The 24107-nt window shown below is 40.6% G+C and overlaps 1 protein-coding gene across 2 annotated transcripts; it reads right to left on the minus strand.

The window, feature by feature from the left end:
• Positions 1-2036: 2036 nt before the first annotated feature.
• Positions 2037-5579, minus strand: setmar (SET domain and mariner transposase fusion gene). 2 transcript variants are annotated; one of them, XM_061220796.1, is made up of 2 exons: positions 5343-5579; positions 2037-3228 (listed from the first exon to the last, which is right to left on the minus strand). In XM_061220796.1, exons 1-2 carry the CDS (start codon positions 5417-5419, stop codon positions 2427-2429), a joined length of 879 nt encoding a protein of 292 aa, XP_061076780.1. In that variant the 5' UTR covers positions 5420-5579; the 3' UTR covers positions 2037-2426. The 2 variants fall into 2 exon arrangements, with proteins under 2 accessions (XP_061076780.1, XP_061076779.1); XM_061220795.1 differs by having other exon boundaries at positions 2037-3233.
• Between the last annotated feature and the right edge of the window lie 18528 nt (positions 5580-24107).

Here is a 24107-nt window from a genome sequence, read left to right on the forward strand (position 1 = left end):
GGAATTTAAAATATACTATACCGTACGTATATGGTTACGAAATGCCAATATCCAGGGCAAATTTCACTACACCCAAGCTATTTTCTGAAGCGATGCCAGTTAAGTACAGCTCAATCTGTAAAACTCAACGGTACGACAGCATTGCTCAAGCTGGGATACATGCACAATAGTCTGCGTACGTGTTGCAGTAGGACAGCCCTGGGGCCCTGACTCCCAGAATTACCCCTTTTTTGGGATGGTGGCCTCTGCTGAGGCGGGCTAATTGCCTCCTCCTCAGTGAGTGTTTGCCCATCCTGGCAGTGGATCTGATGTGTGCTGTATCTCTCCTCCATGTGCAGTGGTACTGACCCACATAGGACAGCGCCGGATGACTTTCGTCAAAATTCAAAACGAGGATGAAAGTGTCTTGAGCCACATCTCTGGAGGGGCTTGGCATACATTGCTCTATTTCTCTCTGTATCTGTGTCAGCTTTTCAGCAGGGGTGGGAGAGCAGGGGGCCAAACTCGTGGGTCAGACTGCACCTATATCTGGCCAACCAAGGTGTAATCTCAAGCAGGGGGTGGTGCAATGGTAGGGGGCTTGTGTCCAGGATACTCCACATGCGTATGGGAGGGCGAACAGATAAGCCAACATTTATTCAGACCAGAAGAACCGACGGCTTAGCCCAGACACCCAGGCATTTCTAGGGCCTATTGTGTGAAAGCGTGTGATCACTGTAGGCAGGGGTGTAATTACTGTCATTGCTCAACTACGGCTACAGAGATGGCTGACAAACACCTGACTTGCAATGGCTGGCAGCCAGTCAAGAAATGTAGACACACTGGCTGAAACAGTGTGTGTGTCAGTCCATAAGTATGTGGTCGTTTTGGCTCAGTACTGCACACTCAATATGGTTTTTTTGCCTTCAACAGCACCCTGGGGGCAGAGACGAGTTTTGCTTGCTTGTTACTACCGAAGTGAACTCCGTTGCTCCAATTGACCCATTTAAGGCTGTCTTTCCCCAAAACCCCTGGACTGAGCTGAAAAATATCAACCCTGGTCTTGAACCCTGGTCTCCCACATGAGAGACAATCACACTAACCATAACAGCTAGGATATAGAGCTGCCTTTTCTGTATACCAGGCTGCTCTCAGTTTATGATTTTTTCCCCTGATGGATTAGCAAACATGCAGGCACGAGATTAAAAGGCAAGATTACCCGTTAGAAATTACCATCTGCTAATTTGAAGGGATTTACATCCTTATTGGGTGATGTTCCAAATAATGATGTCCAAAACATTTCTTTTGATAAGCCTATTATTTGGCCTATGTCTCTTTTTTTGTACTTCTGATAATGGCTCCCTTGACTGTCCCTTAGGACTCTGGTCTTCATGTTGATAAAAGCCAAAAACTGACTCAAGGCAATCACAAGCCTAAAATCAAGTCTAGATACTAGATACTAGATACTTTACCTGCACTAAGAAAGTGATTGAATATACCTGAATAATCAGAATCAACTGAGAAGCCAACTGCCATTTACTTTTGGTCCCCTAAAATGGGGGAGCCAATGTATAAAAAGGGATGCAAGTCCTACCTGCATCACCTAATACCCTCAAATTAAAGGTGACAGTCCGAGACAGGGAGGTACTTTAACCTCATATTCATAATTTCATTTCAAATGCAATGTCTGGAGTACAGAACCAAAAGAACATAAAATGTATCACTCATCCATCTATTACAGACCTCACTGTAAATCATGTGCTTCCACTAGCATACAGCACACTTGCAATGCACACAGTAATGCTTGCAGATAGACATTGGATAGTTTTATCCACCGCCCTTTTCTCATTAATATTGTTAGCACTAAACCCATAAGGCTCCCGAACAGCAGATTTAAACAATGTAGAGAGCCTCTTTTTTGAGCCATTTCGCAAGGTGACCGACTGGCTGGTGCTTTAGCTATAATAATGTTGCAGGAGTTTAACCTTTACATGCCACATTTTTAAAAAGCACAAAGTTGTGATTGCCTGTAAAAAAAAATTGACATGACACCGTTCTACAAATTGATATTTATTTTGGGTACTCACTTTCAGCAAGTCTTTGTGCAATCCCGTAATATGTAAAGTATTCTGATTTTAGTGCAATAGGAACTGCACGATGCAAACATTTACAATGCTATGGGCAGAGCAACCCAGCACTACAGTCCTTGAGCCAGTCATTATTTTACCACACAGCACTACAGTCCTTAAGCCAGTCATTATTTTACCACACAGGCCTACTGATGCAAAATGTTTCAGGCCCTGGCCCAAGGCCATCTGTGTGCAGCCACTTATCACTACCAGCGATAATCAACCTACGGCATGAAAAAGGCCACGGCTCAAAGTGATGTCCAGCCTGTGTTTGTGGTGAAGCCCTTTACCGTGGAAGCCATGTTAAGGTCTTGACAGTTAGGTATTGCTGATGATAGAGACATCCAGGGGCAGGAACAGATTACAGTTCTGGGCTCCGCAGTGGCAGGGCTTCCTTTTAAAATCCTCCTCACCCACTCCCTTTGCCGGTTGGCCACTCAGAGATGGATGCGACCCCTTTCCTTGAGGGTTGTTGTTGTAGGCCCCAGAGTAGTCGAAGGTGAGCTCCTCTCCGGGGGCAATGTCCCGGCCGGCGAACAGTGCCAGCTTGGGCACCAGTGAGTGCACTCGCACGGGCACCATGAAGAGGTTGGGCTGGCAGGAGTGGTTGAGGAAACGGCCGACGTTTCCCACGGCAGCAGGGTCCACCACGGTCTCCCTGAGCCTCCCTCCCCCGCCGTGCTCCCTCACCACAATGATGTAGTTCATATCTCCGGGTCTCTGGGCCCGCTGCCTCTGGCGCGCCTCCTCCATCCCGATCACCTCCCCGGCGTACTCGCACACAAACCTCCCCCGAGGGACGGGCTCCAGAGCGCGCAGCCCCCAGCCCTTACCGTGAGAGGGAAACACACACAGGCTCAGGCCTAGGCCCCTCTGCACAACCCGGTTACCGCAGGCATCGCTGCACCCACACAGCACGTTACACTCAAACACCGGCAGGCTGTACTCAGTCTCCTCCTCCCAGTGCCGTTTCAGGTGCCCCTGACGGTCGTATGCCTGACGGTGGGCCTGCAGGCAGGAACAGCTCCCCTGCTGGCAGGACTGGGAGCGGCAGTCGCATCCTGGGAGTGTCACCTCGGTTGGGTCAGTCTCACACCCGGGGCCTGGAACGTTCTCTGGACTGTACTGCCATATGACACAGATGAATCATGACAGAGGTTAAGGCTTGTTAAAAGTTGAGGGCTACCAGGGTAATTTATAAGGAGGCAGAGAGTAAATCCTCAATTTCACTGTCAAACAAGCAGCTCTGAAAAACAGATAATGTAAAATCCTTACATTAAGTTATTAGCAAGATAATGTAAGGATACTATAAGAACGCTTTATGTCCCAATATCTATGCCACAGAACATTTAACATTATTTAATGCTAACTGCAGCCATACATTGTAGAAAAGACAAGCATTGGCACATGTCCCAACCAAGTCCTATGACCATACAACAGAATTCTGTACTTTGTTTTATTTAGTAACTAGGACACCAGGATATTGTGATACATTTTTATCCCTCCTTACAGGGGCAGTATTACAGGACCTGTCCTTAGAGAACCTCCACTCTTTATGTTTTAACCAATAGCCTGCTGAGCCTTTCACAGCACACACTGTTAGTTAAGAAAACAAATGTTTGTTGAGTCATGATTTGAGTAGGAAGAAAATATACCTGTAGTATGCACATTACTAAAACTAGATTATGTTTCGGAATAAAAAGGTCATATTTCAAAGGCCATTATTTTATAACAATCTGAAAAACAATAAAACAAATGTGTGATATTGTCAATATATACTCAGTGAGCACTTTATTAGGTTTTTATTACACTAATATTTATACTGCTCTAGCCTATCCACTTGTGTGTTCAGAGATTCTCTTCTGCATAACCCTGCTGTAATGCGTGGTTATTTGCATTACTGTCTCTTTCCTGTCAGCTTTGAAAAAAGCCGTTTCGGTCTGCAGAACTGCTGCTCACTGGATTTAAGAAAAAAAATGTTTTTGCAAAGTCTTTGCAAACTCTAGAGACTAGTGTGCGTGAAAATCCCAGGAGATCATCAGTTTCTGAGATACTCAAACCACAGTCTGCCACCCACAATCATTCCACAGTCAAATTCACTTAGATCACATTAATTCCCCATTCGGATGGTTGATGTGAACATTAACGGAAGGTCCTGACCCATATCTACATGATTGTATGCATTGCACTGTTGCCACACAATTGGCTATTTAGATAATAAGTAGGTGTAATAAAGTAAAAATGTTCATAATAAAGTGCTCAGTGAGTGTATATTACAACATCTTCATAGTGTAGGATTAAAAATATGATTTTTTTTTTAAGCAAGGTGTACCACATAAGCTGTGGCATGCTGCAAATATTGCATGTCAATCAGTAAATGAAGGCCAGAGCCAGGGCTGCCCAATATAGGTTTACATTTCAGGCCAAATTCTGTACATAGCGTTCTACCAATTAGCAACTCGCAAGATTTCTAGCTGTTGAATGGGGTGCACTTTGTTAGGGTTGGACTGAAAAGCTACAGGACGGTAGATCTCCAGGAACAGGCTTGGGCAGCCATGATTTATGTTTGTGAGCTAGAGAGAAGTATAAACTGAATAGAAACATTTAATATACAAAATAATGTACACACACAACAGTATATGCATAACAAGTTATAAATCAGTGAGTAGGTTCCACTCAAAAAACAAATCAGTTTTAAAAGTGGAATGATGTTAATGTTACCCCTTTATGGTGTAATTACATGTGATTATAATGTTCTTAATCCACAATTCTAATGCTGAGTTAATCACTACTAGTAATTGTAACCAATGAAGTTTAAGAACACATCCCAAAAAACCTAGCTACTGTTCAAAGGGTAAAATGAGATCAGACCAAATGACAGGGCAGTGCTGCCGTTTACTGGTACAACGGAGACAATACAAAAATACTCCGTATTAAGTATGTTGGCAAGTAAAAGCAGTTCAATTCACACCATAACTGCTGAAATATCATACACATGTTGCAAATAATTTGTAGCACAATATTAACCTCTACGGCAGAAAAAGATGGATCACAGGAATACCAAGAAATCAACAATAAGCGAAATAGCATTCTTATAATGAGGCTGGTAAACTAGCTAATCTAGGATGTTCAATGCGGATTTACGTTATAAAAAAGAAACGTGAAGAAACATAGACATGCATATTCTGATCATCGGAATCCAAACATCATTAGCAGACTAGCTACCTAAGTTACCTGAAATAGAGGCAAATCATCTTTACTGAAATTGCCTTTGAAGAAAACCGGAAGGTTTTCAAGACCGGTGCATACATCTTGATCAGAGACGAAGCTCATGTTCTCACATTAGTGTATTTAGTTTTCCTCGATTAAATGCCATATTTGTCGTCTGCAAACTTAATTTATTTCATCTATTTTTGAGGTTCACGCACAGTTCTTCCTCTCTGGGTTCACGGACTACAATTTTACAAGTATTTCCACGATTCATAACAAACGCTTCCGGTGCTCAAGCGTAAATTTTATGCCAAAGATTTGTTTTACTGACATCTAGGGTAGATGTTCAGAATAGCATGACCAGTCTGTTCGATGAGGGGCAACAGTAAGATGCAGAATTGATATGCTTTCAAAAGGTTTACTATGTTTTATGAATTCCACTACCTAGTAAAAGTAAACTCTGAGGAAAAGAGCAGCTTCACTGCTAAATAATAATTCGAAGCAACTTGGATTTAGCTTTATTTTATCTTGAGGTACAATAATCTAAAATTCCTACCTTATAGAGTATGTTGGCAGTAGCTGATGTTATACAGCAGGGGGTGCCATGAGACCAGACAAAAATGCAGAAACTAGATGGGGCTAATTAAACCATTCAGGAAAATCACACGAAAAGGACAACAAACCTCAGATTACAAACTGGTTATAGAAAGTATATTTCTCCTTTTATAAGGTTTTCATCTGTGGTATATTATGTAGTGCTGGTTTCAGTTTGGACATTTCTTACAGTACATTGTTTTATGTAGAGAGAACCCACTATCCAAGGACACATTGTACATTTAATTTGTACAATTCATACATTATGACTGTACGATCCATAGAAATGAATGAAACCCGTGGTATTAGCTTATTTGCTTATTAGACATTTTACCGCATTCTGGTCTGAGGTAGATGATGAGGTAGACACAGCCATCCTTGACTAATGGCCAGGAGAAGACAAAATGTAGTCGTCTCATTGCCTCAGCATTATGAGTGAATGAGCTGTGCTCACAGGAGAAGGGTGGCGGACCCAGTCAAGCACGGCAGTGAGGAATGACTTTCCCAGCACAGGGGGAGTCATCTACAAGGATATGAACAGCCGTGTTGCCATGGACACACAGTGCAGTATGGTGGCCTTTAGCAGAGGTGACAGTTTAACCTTACTGGTGTGATATCAAAAGCTCTCAATATTAACTGGTTCCACATTAAATTAGACAATCCAATTTCTCCTCAAATAAACCTACTACTGTAATACTGTTATAATCACTATTTTTGATTACTGTTCGATATACTATTGTACTATAGTAACTGTTTTACTGTTGCCAAATTTTGCATGAAATGTCACTGTCTCTCTGTCCTCTGTCAAAGTAATGTTAGCTGTTAAGGATTAATAAAGACAGCTTTCCCTTAGCCAGTTCACACTAAAAGCAGATCATTAACACTAGATAAGCCAAGGCAATCAATTGTATTAACCCTTTAGTCTTCCTTTTTTCACAGTGCAATTTTCAATCACTATGGTAACTGGATATACTGTTTGAAAGTGTCAAAACGCACGGTTCTATCTGTATAACCTATTTTAAGATGCCATTGCTTTCGCAACAACAGTTCCTTATTTTGTGGGTTGCAAAACAAACATTTTCTCTGCATTTTGGAAATCCGCATACTACAAGAAATAAGGTAATGTCAGTGTCCTTTTCACGGGGAAAATAAAACATGAGAAACTTTGATAGAATGTCCATTGTTTACTTAGAATATCTCTGGAGGAATTATCATTGTTGTTCGTATTGCCATTGCATACTTCCACAAAAGTATATATGAATACTATTATCTACGGTTTGTATAGGCTCTCTGGAACACAGAGAGCCCGGGTAGGAGCTTCCCTGACCAGTATCGGCAATGGAGTTAAAGAGAAAATGTGTTAGAAAATACAATATCACTTCTACTCAGCAAAGAACCAACTACAGACATGTTATTGAAGTGAGGACGGAAAGAATTTTAGCATTTTTTTGCCTGTGTAACAGAGCCATAGCATTTTGAATACACACAATGAGATGCATTGGTAAAAACAATTATTGAGATTCTCTGGCAAAAAATTTTGTCATTTTACAAGAAAACATTTTTTTTTGGACGCCTACATCTAAATACAGGACTTCTTTTTGGATGACTTCCAAGGAATCTCTCATCTGAGTGTAAACACAGTTGACTCCACAAAAGAAGGCCTTTTCAGTGACGTGACCCCATTTTATACCTGTGTGCAGGTTTAAATACATTCTCAAAATATTTTATTATTATTCAGTATGCTTATAAATAAGGAGCCAGCCTGCTTTTGAATAATAAATAGCATTATGGAATGTGTTTGACTTGTTGATGTGCGTTGGGTATTTGACAAAAACTTCAATCAATGGACCTCATTGAACATATTAGTATACAAGATGATATTATTGTGATTATTGTTCTTATTTTATGATCTTCTTGACCTGTTGCTGTCTGAGGAGAGCGCAAGAAGAGAGAGGCGGGGGGAAAGTGTTGTATAGTTTGTTGTTATTTTTCAGTTCTGGCAATAGCGTGTCATTACTTGTGTAACAACTTATGTTTGCTAGGATGGTGTTTTCGCTACTTTTGTTTGACTATTTAAGCTATTTATTGTTCTTACGTAAGCATAAATCATTCTATTGCATTGTGTTGTATAAAAATGGTTTTAGATATAATCCATTGATATAATACATTGAAATTGTACTTCTCTCTAGGGTCTTTCAGCACACTTATCCCTTGTTATGGGTATGCACTTTGCACTTTCTTTTATGTCACTCTGGATAAGAGCATCTGCCAAATGCCAATAATGTAATGTAATGCAATCATGTTTAGTAAGTAAAATGAAATATTTTACACCTCATGAGACCCATAATATCATTTAGTTTTCATGTGTCCTTTTTGAGTCTCCACATGTCCTAGACATAGCTTAGAAAAAACCATTCAGAAAGCTCATTTTTGGTGATATTGCCATTGAATTTTAAAGGGGATTTGTCCAGTGTTCTGGCTATGGCACCATTGTGTTTCTAAGCACACCAACCACAGACACAATTATCTGTATCTCGTCAAAAAAAGAAAATCCTTTCAGTGAGAAAAAAAGCTCATACTTTCAGTTTCAGTTTCTGTAACTTTGTTTTAGTAATACTTGGTGTAATTCTGACTCTTGGGGAAAACCCCAAAGAGTTACCTTTCAGAAGACTATTATGCTTGTAGTCAAAATGGTTCAAGAATATTAACCATTTGATTTTGTGTATGTCAAGAATGGGGTGATGCTTAAGTGGTTTTAAGCAGTCATTGTCTGTTTAGAAAGGCTGGACCATATATGCAAACAAAGATGCAATCAGTTCCTACTTAAATTGCCAATTGCTGTAGAAATGAAGGCAGAAGTGTATAGACATTTCAAATTATGTGTTTTAATTAGAGTGTTTGGCATATCCAATTGTTTGTCTGCAAAATCAATATTAATGTTGTTTAAACCTTTCTGGATGGGCTTGGATTCTGTGAAATGATTGTACCCACATGCTGAATGTTCCCTGGTCTTCAGCTGAATAAATCACCTCACTCGACTGGTTATTTAACAATTTCTGCATCCAAGAAATGAATAGCCTGTGGCATTTTCTGTGAAATAGTTATCATTATTTATAATTATACGCGTGTTTATCATGAAAAACTTAACATTTGATCTACGGCTATTTAAAATGATTTATTATATATTTTATTTTCATTTAATATTTTAAAGAAATTGCATTTGTAATTACTGAAGCTTTAAGACATCTTTGTTGTAAGCCATATTAAGTGGTGCTGCACTAATGTCTCACTCAGGGCCTGAATCCTGCAGCTTTGCAGTTATAAGTCTAGCTCCAGAATCAATACACTACACTGCCAGCCACAACAATCCTCTTTCCTGACAAAAAGAAAACAATATTTTTTCTTTCTTTTTTGTTTCATATTTCTCTTTTGTTCTTTAACCACAGTCACCATTGCTTGCAGGAAACAGTACCTTGATGGGCCCTTTGAAATGCTTGCTAAATGGCACAGGGGAGAGTCACTTGCAATCAAGCTCTCTCTGGGTAATGAAGGGAGATGATGAAGTCTTTGAAATGTTCTTTCTTCTCTAAAGTCAAACGAAAAAGTGGATGGGTCATGGTGAATGATGTGGAATGGTGTATGTGTTCCCCAATCCTCTTATCCTCAGAGCATCAAAACAAGTGATCTGAACCTAAATCTAACTGCAGGGGCAGGGGAGGAAATCTGTGGGTGCTATGGAGAGGGGTTATAGGCTCTAATCTAATTCACTTTAATGCACCTAATTCACTTTTCCCCAGTGATTTGTACTGTATTTCCAGCTTTCAATATTTTTTACAATGTACAAACCCCAATGTCAAGGGACTAGCTATCTGAGGATACTTAATTTGCCAAAAGACATTTTAATTCACAAATTGTCTGTTTTCTTCAGCAAACTGTAAGGAAGGGTGGATAGATTCATTGTATTATTCTTCAGGGAAGCCCTAAATTTAGTTTATGCCCCTGGAATGAGGTTTTGTTCTCTGTAAGAAACAGAAAGGCAATAGTCCACGGAGAATGGTGAATAATGGGAAACTAAATTATTGTTCAGTAAGACAGATTGTTGCAGCATCAGTCAGTCGCCTGTGATGAATCATCAGTAAAGTCCAGTGGTGCTTCATGTGTATAGGTCTCAGCTTTGCATACAGAGTGGTGGAAGTCATCTGAAGAGCTGGTCCATGGAGCTGTTGTATGAAGCTGTTGTATGAATCTGTTTTATGAAGTGCTGTTGTATGAAACTGTTTTATGATGTGTTGTCTTGCAAATTGCATGCATGTCCCTTGTGCTGCTAAAGAGCTATCAACAACCAATAGCACCAGTTGCAGAGGCACAAGTGGTATTCAGGTTGGATTATATAATGAGTTCAGTTGATGTCAAGGCCAGCCAAACTATGAAAAAAAATATTATGGGGAACCCCCATCCCCCATTCTCCATAGCAAAAGAAAGCAAAGGTGGAATGAAAGGGAAGTAATGACCCCAAATGATAACTCGTGCATCTTCTGCCATTTTGCCCTTTCAGGCAAATCCCCATAAAGGTCACCGTGTAGTGTAAGTGGAACTATTGAAAAAAACAAATCTAATTTTTGGCTCCCAGATAAATGTAATATTATGCTACGGCAATGTGTTTCCCCTTGGCAAAACCAAATGTAATTAACTGCTCATCTGAGCATGTTATGACAGGTTGAATTTAGCTTTCATAGCAAGATACCAATCCCTGATTATGATAAAGTTATTGGTGGTTTTATCTCCAGAGCTGTGTTTGCTTTAGAGCCCTACCTCAGCACTACTGTAGGTTTTCATCATTTGATTTATTATCCTGATTTTTATATTCCGCTGCTGAGAAGCATACTTTTAATAGTAAAGATATTACTTTATGATGTAGTATCATTTTGATGAATATGAGTTACCTTTTATCTGTCAAGTATTTGTAGTGGGTTTTAATAACAATCAGACACTATAGCGCTTTAAAAATAATGCCTCTCATTCTCCCTTTCACACACACACTCACACACACACCAATGGTGAAAGGGTGCCATGCTAGGTACCATGCTAACATCGCCCACACACTTTCCTAAATCACACTGCTGTCACACCACCCCTAGATAACCATCTAGGACAGGTAATACATAAATCTGAAACATGCCGTATCGGCGGCTGCTTATTTTTGTGTTGCGGACCCCAGCTAAGCTCACATAGAGCAGAGTCAGAGGAAGACCTTTCATATGTGGCTTTGTAGGCAGTCTTATTAGCACCTTTTTGGCCAGTGGGGGTCACTCAAGAGCAATGAAACATGCGTCCCTGTCTGATTCCTCCCATACCTGGGTGAGGCAGGCCCTGCGGAGCTATCTGAGGCTCTGAGGCTCATCCACGCACCACTGTATTTCCTTTCAGTAGCTTATCCAGTCACAGACACTGCCACAGAACTGAAATTACATGGTTCAATCTGTCAGTGGAACTGCAGTGCCAGTAATAACACAGGTCCTTCATTAATGTTGAATGTAACTTGAAAAAGTGAACCTCCATGCTGTAGAATTGCTGTGAGTGTGTGCATGTATATATGCATGTGTTATATGCTTGTTTGAAAAGATGACAGTTTACTACATAAACATACACTCAGTGAGCTCCTTATTAGGTATTTATCAGACTTATTTTTTTTTATATTATTACGTTTTCTGCTTAAAGTCTTGACACTGTGTGTTCAGAGATGCTCTTCTGCATATCACTGTTATAATGTGTGGTTTGTGTTACTGTCACGTTCCTGTCAGCTTCAACCAGTCTAGCCCTTCTCCTCCGACCTCTCTCATTAACAATGCGTTTTTGGCCGCATAACTGCTGCTCCCTGCTCCCTGTTTTTCACACCACTCTCTGCAAACTCAAACTCAGGAGATCACCAGTTTCTGAGATACTCAAACCACGCTGTCTGGCACCAACAATCATTCCATGGTCAAAGTCACATTTCTAGCCCATTCTAACATTTGGTCTGAAAAACAGTTCAACCTCTTGACCACATCTGTATGCTTTTATGTATTTAGTTGCTGCCACATAATTAAATACTTGCATTAACAAACTCGTGTACAGGTCTACCTAATAAAGTGCTCACTTTATTAGGTGTGTAAATTGTATATACAAGTCAATATCTGAAGTGAAGCAGGCTATGGCTCATGCAAACACATTTTTGGGTTTTGGAGGCAGTAGTGACTTGAGATGTTTTTCCCTCACCCCTGCTGTGTGTTTATGCAGAGCAAGCATGCTTTTTTTTAGAGAAGAACTAGCAGGAGTTGGACTGCCAGTTCAGTTTGTTTCTGTTGGAAATGGCAGAAGATGTTGAACTGAGGAGGCTGAGTATTCTGCAAAATCAGGAGGTGCATAGTGCTATGCTAATGTAAAAGCAAATGTAATGTGTAATGTATAATGTCAAAGCGAAAAAAGATCCCATACAGGGGTGATGTTTTTGCAAATGGATTTGTCCTTGGCATGGCAGAGCTTGAATTAGCTTTTATAGGGGTGTCGTTATCCTATTTAAAAACAAAAAAGCACTGTACCTCAGCAGTAGCATAAGATATGCTTTCAATACTCGATCAATTCAAGAGCATTGGGTACCAAAGCCGTGCGATTATTCCAACCTGAAATAAAATCATCTTGCTTGTCACCACCTGTTGGATATCATTAAAGAATGTGTAATCACTGCTTGTAAGCTTTGTTTTTCCATACTGTGCAGCTAAGCTAGCCCACGTGAATGTGAGCTACACCCGTTATCTGATGGCAATGAGCCGTCACCCTCATTATTTTTACAAGGTCTACGAATGCACTGCAGTGTGAAGCAATAAAGCTCTCCTTGCCAGTGTAGCGCCTTTAAAAAGTAATAGTATTTACATTCCACCACATTAAGCAGAATGCCTTTCAGTCTGCCATGACATTAAAGAGTCCATAAAGTGCCAAACGGAAGATTGGCTGATGAGTGTCTGTGTTGGGTGTTTACCAATGATGTCACATTAATCCTGCTATGGCGAGGCGCTCCCTACTTCCCGGGTTGACTGTGCTGTTTCTGATTCTGAGGGCAGCCATCTTTAACATGACCGTCATCATAAAGAGCGCATCAAGTGAACTGATGGCCACTTTAATTCTGGGTCATACTGTATTTGTGGGTGAATGGAAAAATGTAGTAATTCGTTTGGGCTATTCTGTGAATGCTATCAGGTGCTATGCTATGCTTTGAAATATGAGCACTGATTGCTGATGTACATGGTGGAAAATTGACTTCTTTCTGCACCACAAAACCTGAGTGGTGATTCAAATTCATATGATTGCAAACATTACATGCACAGTTATGGTCCTGTTCATACTCTGTAAGACGTGACTTAACCCAGAACATTTGTTACTGTTTGGTTCGCTTCAATATAGGGGCTTAATCCATGTGCTAATCTCTGGATGAGACACACAAATATTGTAGAATCTTACAGAATCATCAATAAGTGATCAATTTCTGACTTTTATGGGTCCACTATAACGACATGCTGTTACTTTGGTGTAAATAATGAGGGATGAAACTTTCCTGCAATGTGTGGTCTGGGCAAATTAAACCAGCTTGGCCTTTGTAGACAATGAGAAAATTGTGACTGATGCTGTAGACTATTCAATGCTGTAGACAAATGTCTACCATGAACAAATTGGATGGATACTTGAAAATAATGGAAAAGGCATGGCAATGACATAAATAATTGCTATTTCAAGAGCAGTTTACTACTTTATGATTGTTTTTTAAAATATGAGCTGGGACCTAAAAACTAGTGTTTATCTCAATGGGGGACATGACCAACAGCAGTCCCAAAAAGAAGCCGGCCATCCATTATCTCCTTTGGCTTGCAACCGGCAGCAACCTGTCTCCCATGTGGAGACGCTGCCATACTGTACATGCACCACTGCAGATTCAACCTTGCTGTGTTTTTCCTCACCTGTGTGCCATATTCAGTTCTGCCATCAACCTGTACTCACTCATTTCAGCACAGATGCCCCTTCCATTCTCCGCTAGTCACCTGGGCCACATTCAAAACACTTTACTGTGTTTTGCTATGATTCCCCTCGGATACTATTTTCACTGTGAACGGTCTGTAACATTCTGCAGGTTTGCTCGTGCCCAGCGAGTGAGCTGTGGCAGAATATCTGATGAAAGCAGATGCTGTTGCATACTGTATTTATAACAAGTGTCACACAGAAAACAGTCACCCTTTCAGCAAAAAAAGCCTAGTGGTTTTCATTTAGAAAGGAAAGGTTGTAATGTTTTTCTTAACTCAAAATAGCCCTGGAGATCTGGTATAGGATCTGATATAACACTGCATCATTGCATTGCTGCCACATTATTAACAAGTCAATTTGCAGGGATTATTTGAAGCATGATCCTGATGGCTGATTGGTGAAAGGTCATGTAGGGGACAGCCATCATGGTGGGCTTGGCAGGATGGGGAGCTCATGGTCAGGTCAGGATCCTGGCCTTGTGTTACTCAGTTAACACTCATAACAGTCCATGCAGTATACAGTGAGAGAACACTGCTGTATATTGTACAGATTTACTTCCTCTATCAATGCCCTGACCTTCAGAGCTGTCTCTTCAGTCCAGTGAATGCAGAGACACGCCTCTAAACCGTCTAATAAAGTGAAAGCATCAGCTGTTTCATTGAGATGGGAATGTAGTCATGAGCACTGTAGGAGAACACACAGAGCAAATAAAAATGGAAAAGTATGATTTCAGAAATGCATGACCTTGACAAGTGTTCACCCAACAAACGTGCATTTCAGGGTCACAGCGGATGCTACAGTACGGCTGAATTGCACATTATGATTGCAAATGAGACAATTAGATGAGCTAAATTCTTCTGGGAACATTGCTCTCGCAATCACTTCATGCTTCACAGTCTGGATATAACACTCAAGCGGAGCATCAGAGTATGCACCGTCTCTTACATCTATTCAGCACAAGAGCACAACCTTTCATAATGTTTGTCTAATGTTCTGGCTTGCATAATGATCAAGGTTTTACATGCTTGCAGTTTTGAATATGTATAAGTAGCCACAGCTACTTACTCTGACAGTATCCAAGATGTTCTCCTTTAGTGTATCTAGTGTACACTAGTGTATCATACTGTATCTCATATAGTGGATCAGAAGAGTCAGAAGCAGAAAGGAATGCTTTATCTCACACTCTGCCTACACTCTGCACTCGTGGTGACGCTTATGTAATTAGCCAGCCCGACTATTAATATGTACCCCTTATATTATTAGAATGTGAATATATATGTATGCTCCTTAAAAGGTCAAAGTACATTTTATGATGAAACCCATACAACAGCACATAGTGGGTTGTTATTTTTTACAAAGCTATTTGTACCTTCAACAAAACACTTTTCCTGGGTTTATGGTATTCACAGAGCCATTTCTGATTCCCTTTTGTGGCTTATTTCTAAAGCATTCTATCTCCCAAACCCCTCTGGGTAATGGAGGAAGCGCTGGTCATTTCCTCATTGATTGGACCAAGGACATTGGAGAGAGAACTGGAGAAAGTCTACAACACGCCGACAAATTAGAAATCAATGGCTGACAAATTGCATTCAATAGAGCAGGACAGCCACAGGTGAATCAGCTACAGCTGTTTCTGCCTTTATATCCACTTACACATCCCCTGATGGGTTACTCTGGTGCACAGTATACTGAAAGCATGGCAACTGCCATGCATTACAATATATCAACAGTGCAATCTTAAGAGTCCAATCTCTGCCTCAATGTATCAGCGATGTTCATTCATCACTGATGGCCACAGATTATGCGCAGAACTCACGCTATGTCATGCCAGCTATTCGTCTGCACTCACACAGCTATACATTTGTGGATGCAATGTACTGTAAGTGTACAGTATCACTGTGTGTGAGTGGCTTTCCAGGGAATTGGCCCTGCTTATTAATAATCACTCCACACCATTTATTCCTTCAATCCATAGTCTGTGGAGCGGTGGGAATAGGATGCAACCATTAGAGAGGTCAGGGAGTCCTCCGGTCCAAAAAACAATTTTCCTTGTCGTGTTTGCCTTTAATGATTTTACCAAAACTCAAAAAAAGAGACATTGCTTCCAGTGACCTATGTGAAAGTAGCAGACGAATGATGACTTGACATTTATAACTGTTTACTGCCTGAAGGTAGCAACAAAATCGAGCCTACTGATTATTAATGGGCTGTCTGTCGCATTCATGGAAAAACACACCAGATAAATTTAAGTGCTACTTTATATTTTGGGGCGTTTTAATGAATTGGTTATATTTAATAAAAAGTCCACAGTTTAGCAGACTCTCAGTTGTCATCAGTGAGAGATACAGCTCTCTTTGGATCACTGGTACTGTAGCTTTCAGTGGTACTATAATGTGACCAGTGGCATTAACATGTCCTACAGATAATTTCCAAAGAGATTTTATCAAAACATGCACACATAATAAATAATTATGTGTCCTTTATAGTGAAATTATTAACATGTTTATAATGCTGCAATTTATTTTGCATTTGTGTTCAAAGGGAAAGGTTGAATGTGTTTTTAGGAAGGTAGCAATAACTGACTGATGGATGTTACTATGACTGTGAGAGTGTTCCAGTGAGAACAACAGCCAAAACAAAAATGGATGATTAGACTTGACTAAAATGTTAAACATTTTCTATCATCACTTCTTTTTTTTAAATAGGACAGTTGCATGATGATTTTTGGCATTCACCTTATTGATTTATTTGTAATATGCTCAATGAAGCGATGTAATTGTATTTGATGAAAACATAATGCAGCAGTGCATCCCCATTAATTTCCGGGGACGCCTCTGTTCCAGAGAGTTCTTGTGCTTGTGACAGTTCTGCATTTGAAATGGCTGGAGGCTAACACTCAACACAAAATGAGCTGCTCTGGAGAGGTCATTTAAGAAAAATCAGAAATATATACAGAAATAATGCAAGCAAAAATGGATGGAGGTGAGGCTATTCTTTTAGGAAACACCTGAATATAAAAATGTGAAATGCAAGCAAGGTGATTATATACACTAATCCCCCCCACCCCGGCAACACATCCAAACACAACGCTGAGAGACAGCATAATTAGCATTGGTTCCTCATTCAAAATTTAAATTAAATGAGAGAGCCTGTCTGTCAATGTAATTACATTCAAGTTGCTATACAAGAAAAACTGCAGCAATCATGTAGTCCCCAGAGACAGAAATAGCATAGATCATCTTGTCCTTCTTTGAACTATACTTGCAGTATAGTTCAAACAGTGATACCACAGTGATATTTAACAGATTTTTTAGGTATTTATTGGACTTATTTTGTAGACTTATTGGTCTTCTGCTGCTGTCGACTATTCACTTAAAGGTTTGACTTGTGTTCAGAGATGCTCTTCAGCATACCACTGTTGTAATGTATGGGTGTTTGCATTACTGTCTCCTTCTTGTCAGCTTTGACCAGTTTCTCCTTTGACCTCTCTCATTAATAAGGTGTTTTTTCCCATAGAACTGTTGTTCACTGGATGTTTTTTTATTTTTCGCACCATTCTGTAGATAGATGTTTTGTGATCAAGTTTTTAAAATTATTTTTTCAATACAGAAAAAAGAGATACAATAACTCCACCCACCCCCAGATAGATAGATTATTTTAAAGCTTTACTTTTTGAAAAAATTGCAGGGCAACTTCTGTTAGCTGCCCTTAAGGGAGAGAGGCTGCGATGTTTCTTTGTGAATGTGTGAAGTTGGGAGGGCATTCCCAAAGCTACAGTGATGGGTATGAACTTATATGATAACAAATATTATCTCTATATATTACTCAACAGCAGTGGCAGAGTAATCACATACACTGGACTACATGGTGGTAGAAAACCTCATCAAGTGTGTCACATAGATGTGGGGCGACATTAACTCAGGCATTAACTAAGAGCAGTCATCTGTCAGTTGGAGGGTTGCCCATTTGATTCCGCTCTGGGTGTGTCAAAGTTTCCCTGAACAAGACCCTTAACCCCCAATTGCTCCTGATGAGCTGGTTGGAACCTTGCATGGCAGTCAATCGCCGTTGGTGTGTAAGTGTGTGTATCAATGGGTGAATGAGAAGCATCAAATGTACAGTGCTTTGGGTAAAGGCGCTATATAAATTCCAACCATTTACCATGTGGAGGGTGGCACTCTCCTTATTTTGTGGAAAATGTTAATGTAAGCTGACTATCATACTGTTCTTTTCACAACAAGTTAAACGCATGAACAAGAGAGAGGTATTTTGGATGTATGGTCTTTCAAAAAATTGTACTTCATCCAATTCACAATTTGGGATGAGGGATTATATTGTAGGTAGGCCAACAGTTAAAGGAGTCCATGTAGACAGAATAGGAAATCCAAAAGCAATAGAATGTGTTTATTCAGCAGTTTCTCTATGTTCAGGGCAACTTACAAAGTGAAGTTTATACAGTAAGCATTCAAAAGGTTTACAGGAGCAAGATAAGACTATAAAAAATAAAGGTACAACTCCAAACTGCTTCCACTAAGAGCTGTCAGACTCGCAGACAAACCGTTACACTGCAGGCCAGGAGATTGCCCTCACTATATCTTCAGCCTTCAGGTGTGGTGCAGGATCCTCTGATGCTCTAATTAAATGGAGCTCCGTGGAATTTCATGTCCTGGGTGACATCATCCCCGGCCAACTGTGTACTGGAGGCAGGGGAAGACAGCGCGTGTAATGGAGGGTGCAGAGCAGTGCAACTCTGCTGATGCGTCCCAGCACTCACTGATTAGCACGTAAGGATGGCTGATTAAAATCACCTGATTAAAGAGGCTGATCTGTGAGGAGCACTCTTATTAAGTGAAATTCAAACAGAATAGCTGAGCTTCTTCTTTTAAATGGGAGGAAGTAGTATCAAGTGCTCTCAAGTGGCAAGCTGGCACTTCTGCTGAAAATTTAAAAAAGTTTAATGTTCCACACGCAGCGTCCGTGGTGTTTCACTACTTTGCGTAATGTCATGTAATGTTAGCACTGACTTTCTGTGACAACCCTTCCTCTGCTGCAGTATGTCATGAAACCCTGATGAACAAATATCCAGTACCTGTTAATCTATTCCCTATACACTCTAATGAAAAATTTCCTGAGCCCGTTTTGATTCACCCAAGAATAAACCAGTATCTCCAATAGAGACTGCATTTCTGAATTAGTTTCCAAATTTTAACCACCATCCTGTGGTTAAAAGGATATCTGTGGTCCCACTCCCTCCCTTTTCTCTCTCTCTTTCTCTCTCTCTCTTCTGGCTCTTTCAGTTCTCTCCATCATAAATTAAAATACCTAAGAAAGAAAGACTAGGCGGGTGACGAAGTGGGACTGTCTATAACGCCTGCCTCCTCTCCATAAATGTTTCAGGGAGGTGAAGAGAAGGTGACGGCCAGTGATGTTGATAGTGGCCACTATCACACGTGTAATAGACAGGGGGATTGATGGGCTTCCCGCTGCGATGTGTCACTGCTGCGACAGATCTGTCTGAAACTCCTGAGCACGTGTCTCAGCCCATATTGATGTTCAGCACAAATATTCTTCCCACCGTAGAGTTCAGCACCGTCCTGTACAGCACAAAACGTGTCACACATGATTCACATTAGCCCACATGCTACATTAGCATTGTCAATTTCAGTGGTGCGTGTTTTATTAGCATTACTTGTTATCTAAAGACATTCAGTACAAGTGAATATGTTTAGACCGAGTGTGCACACTGGCACAATGAAATAAATGTAATTTCATGGGAAAATATGAGCCATCATAACACTTGCAGGTTTCACTGATTTACAAGTGATGCATGCAATCTGTCATCTCCGTTCTCTATGTTCCATTGGGATTAAGAACACACATACAAACTGATTGCTGCCTACATAGTTACAGATTGCCTCTCTCTCTCTCTCTCTCTCTCTCTCTCTCTCTCTCTCTCTCTCTCTCACTGTCTCTCTAAAAACAAAGGTTTGCAAAGAATTACTGCATCACTTGGGTTCAACACGTGAATGAAACATTATTTGACGTAGAGCACTTGCTACAGAGCGTTTCTTAGAAAGACGGCGCTGGAGGGAAAGGGTCACTGCTCCTTGCGGGTGAGCGAGCATGTGACTGCAGCCCTCCGCTGCGCTGCTGCCCGTTTGAAGGACGCCTCAAGGGGAGCGGATACGTAGCGCAGCTGAGCGGAGGCTGTTTTTGGCAAGGGTAATCAGATCTCACAGAGCGACCAGGAGACCGACACCTCGGGGCCCTGCCACCAGCAGCGTGGAGCTTCACTGGGCATAAACACAAAACAGGAACCATGAGTTTTACTCATCATTCATAAGTCAAATAATAATACAATAAACATAAAGGTTATTAATGCAGCAGTGATGCAGGTGTGATAGTCAGTAGGCTAAGGCCTTTTTTCCTACTTGTCAGTAAACATAGTGAAGAAGCATACCTTGCCATATTAAAGGGTACGCTGATTAGTGTCTATCATGAGAACAAGAATAGCAAGTTTCATGCAAACATGCTAGCTCCTATCATGCACCACACTCAGTTTTCAGTCCCTATCAGAAATAAATAGCTTTGGCATGGTGTTCAATGGACACTCATCTAGATATATAATTTCTTTTTTAATTAAATCTCTGTCTTTTATATAAGTAATATTGATTAGCGTTATGAACATTGTGTTCGCATTTGTAGTGGCTGAATCTGATCAGCTTGTGCTCCGAATAGAGTTACTATCCTTTGGTACTGTACCCTTGTCATGTGTCCTTGGTCTGAATAAATGGAAAGTATAATTTCAATTTCAGCTATTCTGGAACCACAGAAATCCCCCTCTAGGCCAGGCAGGTGGGCCTGGTTCATGACTAATCCTATTTCCTGTGAAATCCTAGTCCTATGCTACCTGGCTTTTCTACGCCCATTTGGGGATATAACTCCTTTCTCCTTTCCAGTTCCTGGAGAGATGGCTAATGGGGCTAGTGTATGGGTTCTGAAGGGGCGAAAGGTGAGATCTGATTGTGTCTGGCTTGTGCTGTGCAGAGAGAAATCACATTACACTGATAGAGCAGTGCGCAAGGTGGGTTGGATAAATATAGCAGGGCTCTGTAGAGAAGAGAAGGATAGTTATTTCTCTATCTCTCTGTCTCTCGGTATCTATTTTCTTCCATCACCCTGTTGCTGGTGCTCACCATTTTGTTTGCACCTCTTGTCTTCAAAGGATTCAACAGTAATTCCTTTTGGTTTTACATTTACAGAGTAAATATGTTAGGATCTATTCCTGCATTGTGAAAAGACTGCAAATAAAGATTATTCAAGAATGTGCTATTAAAATACACCAGTGAGCACTTTAGGTAGACCTGTACACCAGCTTGTTAATGCAAATATTTAATCAGCAAATCGTGTGGCAGCAACAAAGTGCATAAAAGCATGGTCAAGAGGTTCAGGTGTCAGAATGGGGAAGAAATGTGATCTAAGTACCTTTGACGGTGGAATGGTATGCAGAAGAGCATCTCTGAACACACAACACCTCAAACCTCTAAGGCCCCGGCCGGCAACCCTGGTCCTGGAAAGCCGCAGGGTGTGCTGGCTTTTGTCTCCACCTTAAAATAAGCAACCGATTCAGACCCAAGAAACCTGGTGAGGTGAGTTAAGTGTGTAATCAACGGCTTTCATTGATCAATTAATGCCAAGTAACAACGAAAGCCAGCACACCCTGCGGCTCTCCAGGACCAGGGTTGGCGACCCCTGCTCTAAGTGGATAGGCTACACCAGTAGAAGACTTAATAAGTCTAAAAAATATGTGATGTTATCAGTGTGCTGTCTTTTCTGCTAGTTGTAAGAAGTTTCTTGGACTCTACAAACTTCTTGGGAAATGAGTATGTTAATTATATTTCTCAAAATATAATATTTGGAGAGAAAAAACAAGTTTGTTTTCTATTGTAGTAATACTATATTCACTAAAAGCAAGTCCTCTGTAAATATATGCTCATGGGTTAGTTACAAAAGGGCAAAACATTTCATTGCAAACAATGATAATCAACTCCACAATATACTGAAAATAAATTGTTACTAACAAATGGTGGTTACTTACTCATTGCTCAATTGTTTCTGTTTTCTAATGAGTTGAAGAAAGTTAATCATTTCCAAAATTGAGAAAGGATTGTTGACTGATGGAATAGCTCATTTCTTTAATGCCACTGGCACTGCATCTAAAAGCAAATGCTGCTAGACCACTCCGAGCCCTTAATTGAGTCCTTAGAGAAATCATTGCAGTTGCACAATTGGTTCACTCAATTCTTTACTTGTTCATCAGGAATGGACAAAAATATGTTTTGAGGCAATGAAATAATATTTCATATTTACTGTGAAGAATTCATCATGAGTCAATCTTACTTAACCTTAATTACTCTGCACACAAACAGACATACATGCATACAAATGTTTTAAAACACAATCAGACATGCATAGGCACACAGAGTGTAGAATGAACATCTCTCTGGCCAAAGTTATGGATTTAATTGTCAAACAATAAGTATTAGTAATTGTTAGGAAATAGGTAACTGACATTTCCACTGTTAGGTCTACATGGAAAATTCTTAAATTATCAAATAAGTTACTGAAATAGGCAGTGCATTTTGTTTATCTTCCACAACCCTGCAGATAACCAATTTAATGCCTCCTTTCATCTGTCTGAAAAACTTTTGCACACACAGGAACCAGAGATCGAAGGGTTTCCGCACTTTCATTCACTTTGAAAGCAGTGATGTCTTTATCCTCTGTGCTTCGTTACACTAAGCCTAGCAGCAGGGAGGGACCCCACTGTGTCACTTCCTACTCCTTTGCCACTCAGGTGCATCCTGTACAGAGCTGATGACATCACCGGGAAGAGAGAGATGTCACTGACAAAGCAGACAGGTGCTGTCTCCACAGGTGCTGGATCACGCCCCAAGAAAGGCCGACACACCCAGACTGTCCTTGAAATGGCGTAAACAACCCCTTTTTTGAGCCAGAAAAAATAGCTAAAAACACTGACATTAATCATGGCCCTCATGGTGTGAGTGCTGGGAGCATTCCTGGCCTAAGGTAACTAATACATTATGTCCATTACACCAAATACATCAATACTTTGATCAGAAATTCATGTGCATTCATTTTGTGCTTTTTAAACCAAAGGCTTGTGGTACAAAGTCTAGTGGAATCCTGCTGTCCTTGTGTTGACATAGATCATAGACATTACATTTGTTTTCTTATTTGTAACCCTGGAGTGACTCTAGAGTATGTTTTAGTACTATTTAGATAATATAATTATATTTAAAAGATTAGCATAACAACATTTCAAGTTGAAGGTACCTTCACACTCAATGCGTATGTGGACATATGCAGCACACTGATGCCTTGTTTGAAAAGCAAACATAGCTTCTACTGCGTGTTATTGATGTTCCTCACACAGGAAGGGGGATGACTATGACGCCATTACAGGAAAAGTTGTATGGAGTAGGAAGGCTGTTTCAAACGCTATATTCTGATGCAACGCTGGATAACTCACCCTGAAGCTTTCCCTGAAACAAACAAAGGAACTATCTAATTGAATGGTTTTACCAGCATTTGGAGATGCAGTCCAAAGAGGTAATGCTGTGTCTCTCAATATAGGACTGAAGAACATCAGGCACTCACGCGGGGAGGGGAGATTGTAAGGACTCTGCAGACACTAACGGTGCAGGCATATAAACGATAGGATGCCACCCATTCATAAAAGGGACAGAACATAAATAAACAGCTTATAGACAGTGAAGATGTTGTTCAATAACTGCTCATTATAATTTGAAAGGAAATAATGAGTGAGTCTATGTGGTCAGAGTGCTGGACCGGAAACTACGGCGCACATTAGATGATGATATATAAAGAGAGATTCTGTGGCAGTGTTCATGGTGAGCAGACGCAGAGCAGAGACTGGACTCACACATGGAGAACTGACAGTGGCATCGCATCATCTCTGCCGGGGGATTTCAGGGCTAATGAACCTGCTTTTTAATCACTCCAGGGCCAGACGGGTGCTCAAAGTGAGAAAAGGACACACCAACCCAGAAAAACAGATTTGCCACACCTGCTTATTAGAATATATTTTGCCAAAATGAATGA

This window comes from Conger conger, chromosome 14, assembly GCF_963514075.1.
Source record: "Conger conger chromosome 14, fConCon1.1, whole genome shotgun sequence".
NCBI lineage: Eukaryota > Metazoa > Chordata > Actinopteri > Anguilliformes > Congridae > Conger > Conger conger.

Coding starts and splice junctions, on each gene's coding strand:
- setmar (XM_061220795.1), bottom strand. CDS start 5,441: ATGAGCTTCGTCTCTGATCAAGATGTATGCACCGGTCTTGAAAACCTT. Junction 3,234..5,342: donor ATGATTTGCCTCTATTTCAG/GTAACTTAGGTA, acceptor GTCATATGGCAG/TACAGTCCAGAGAACGTTCC.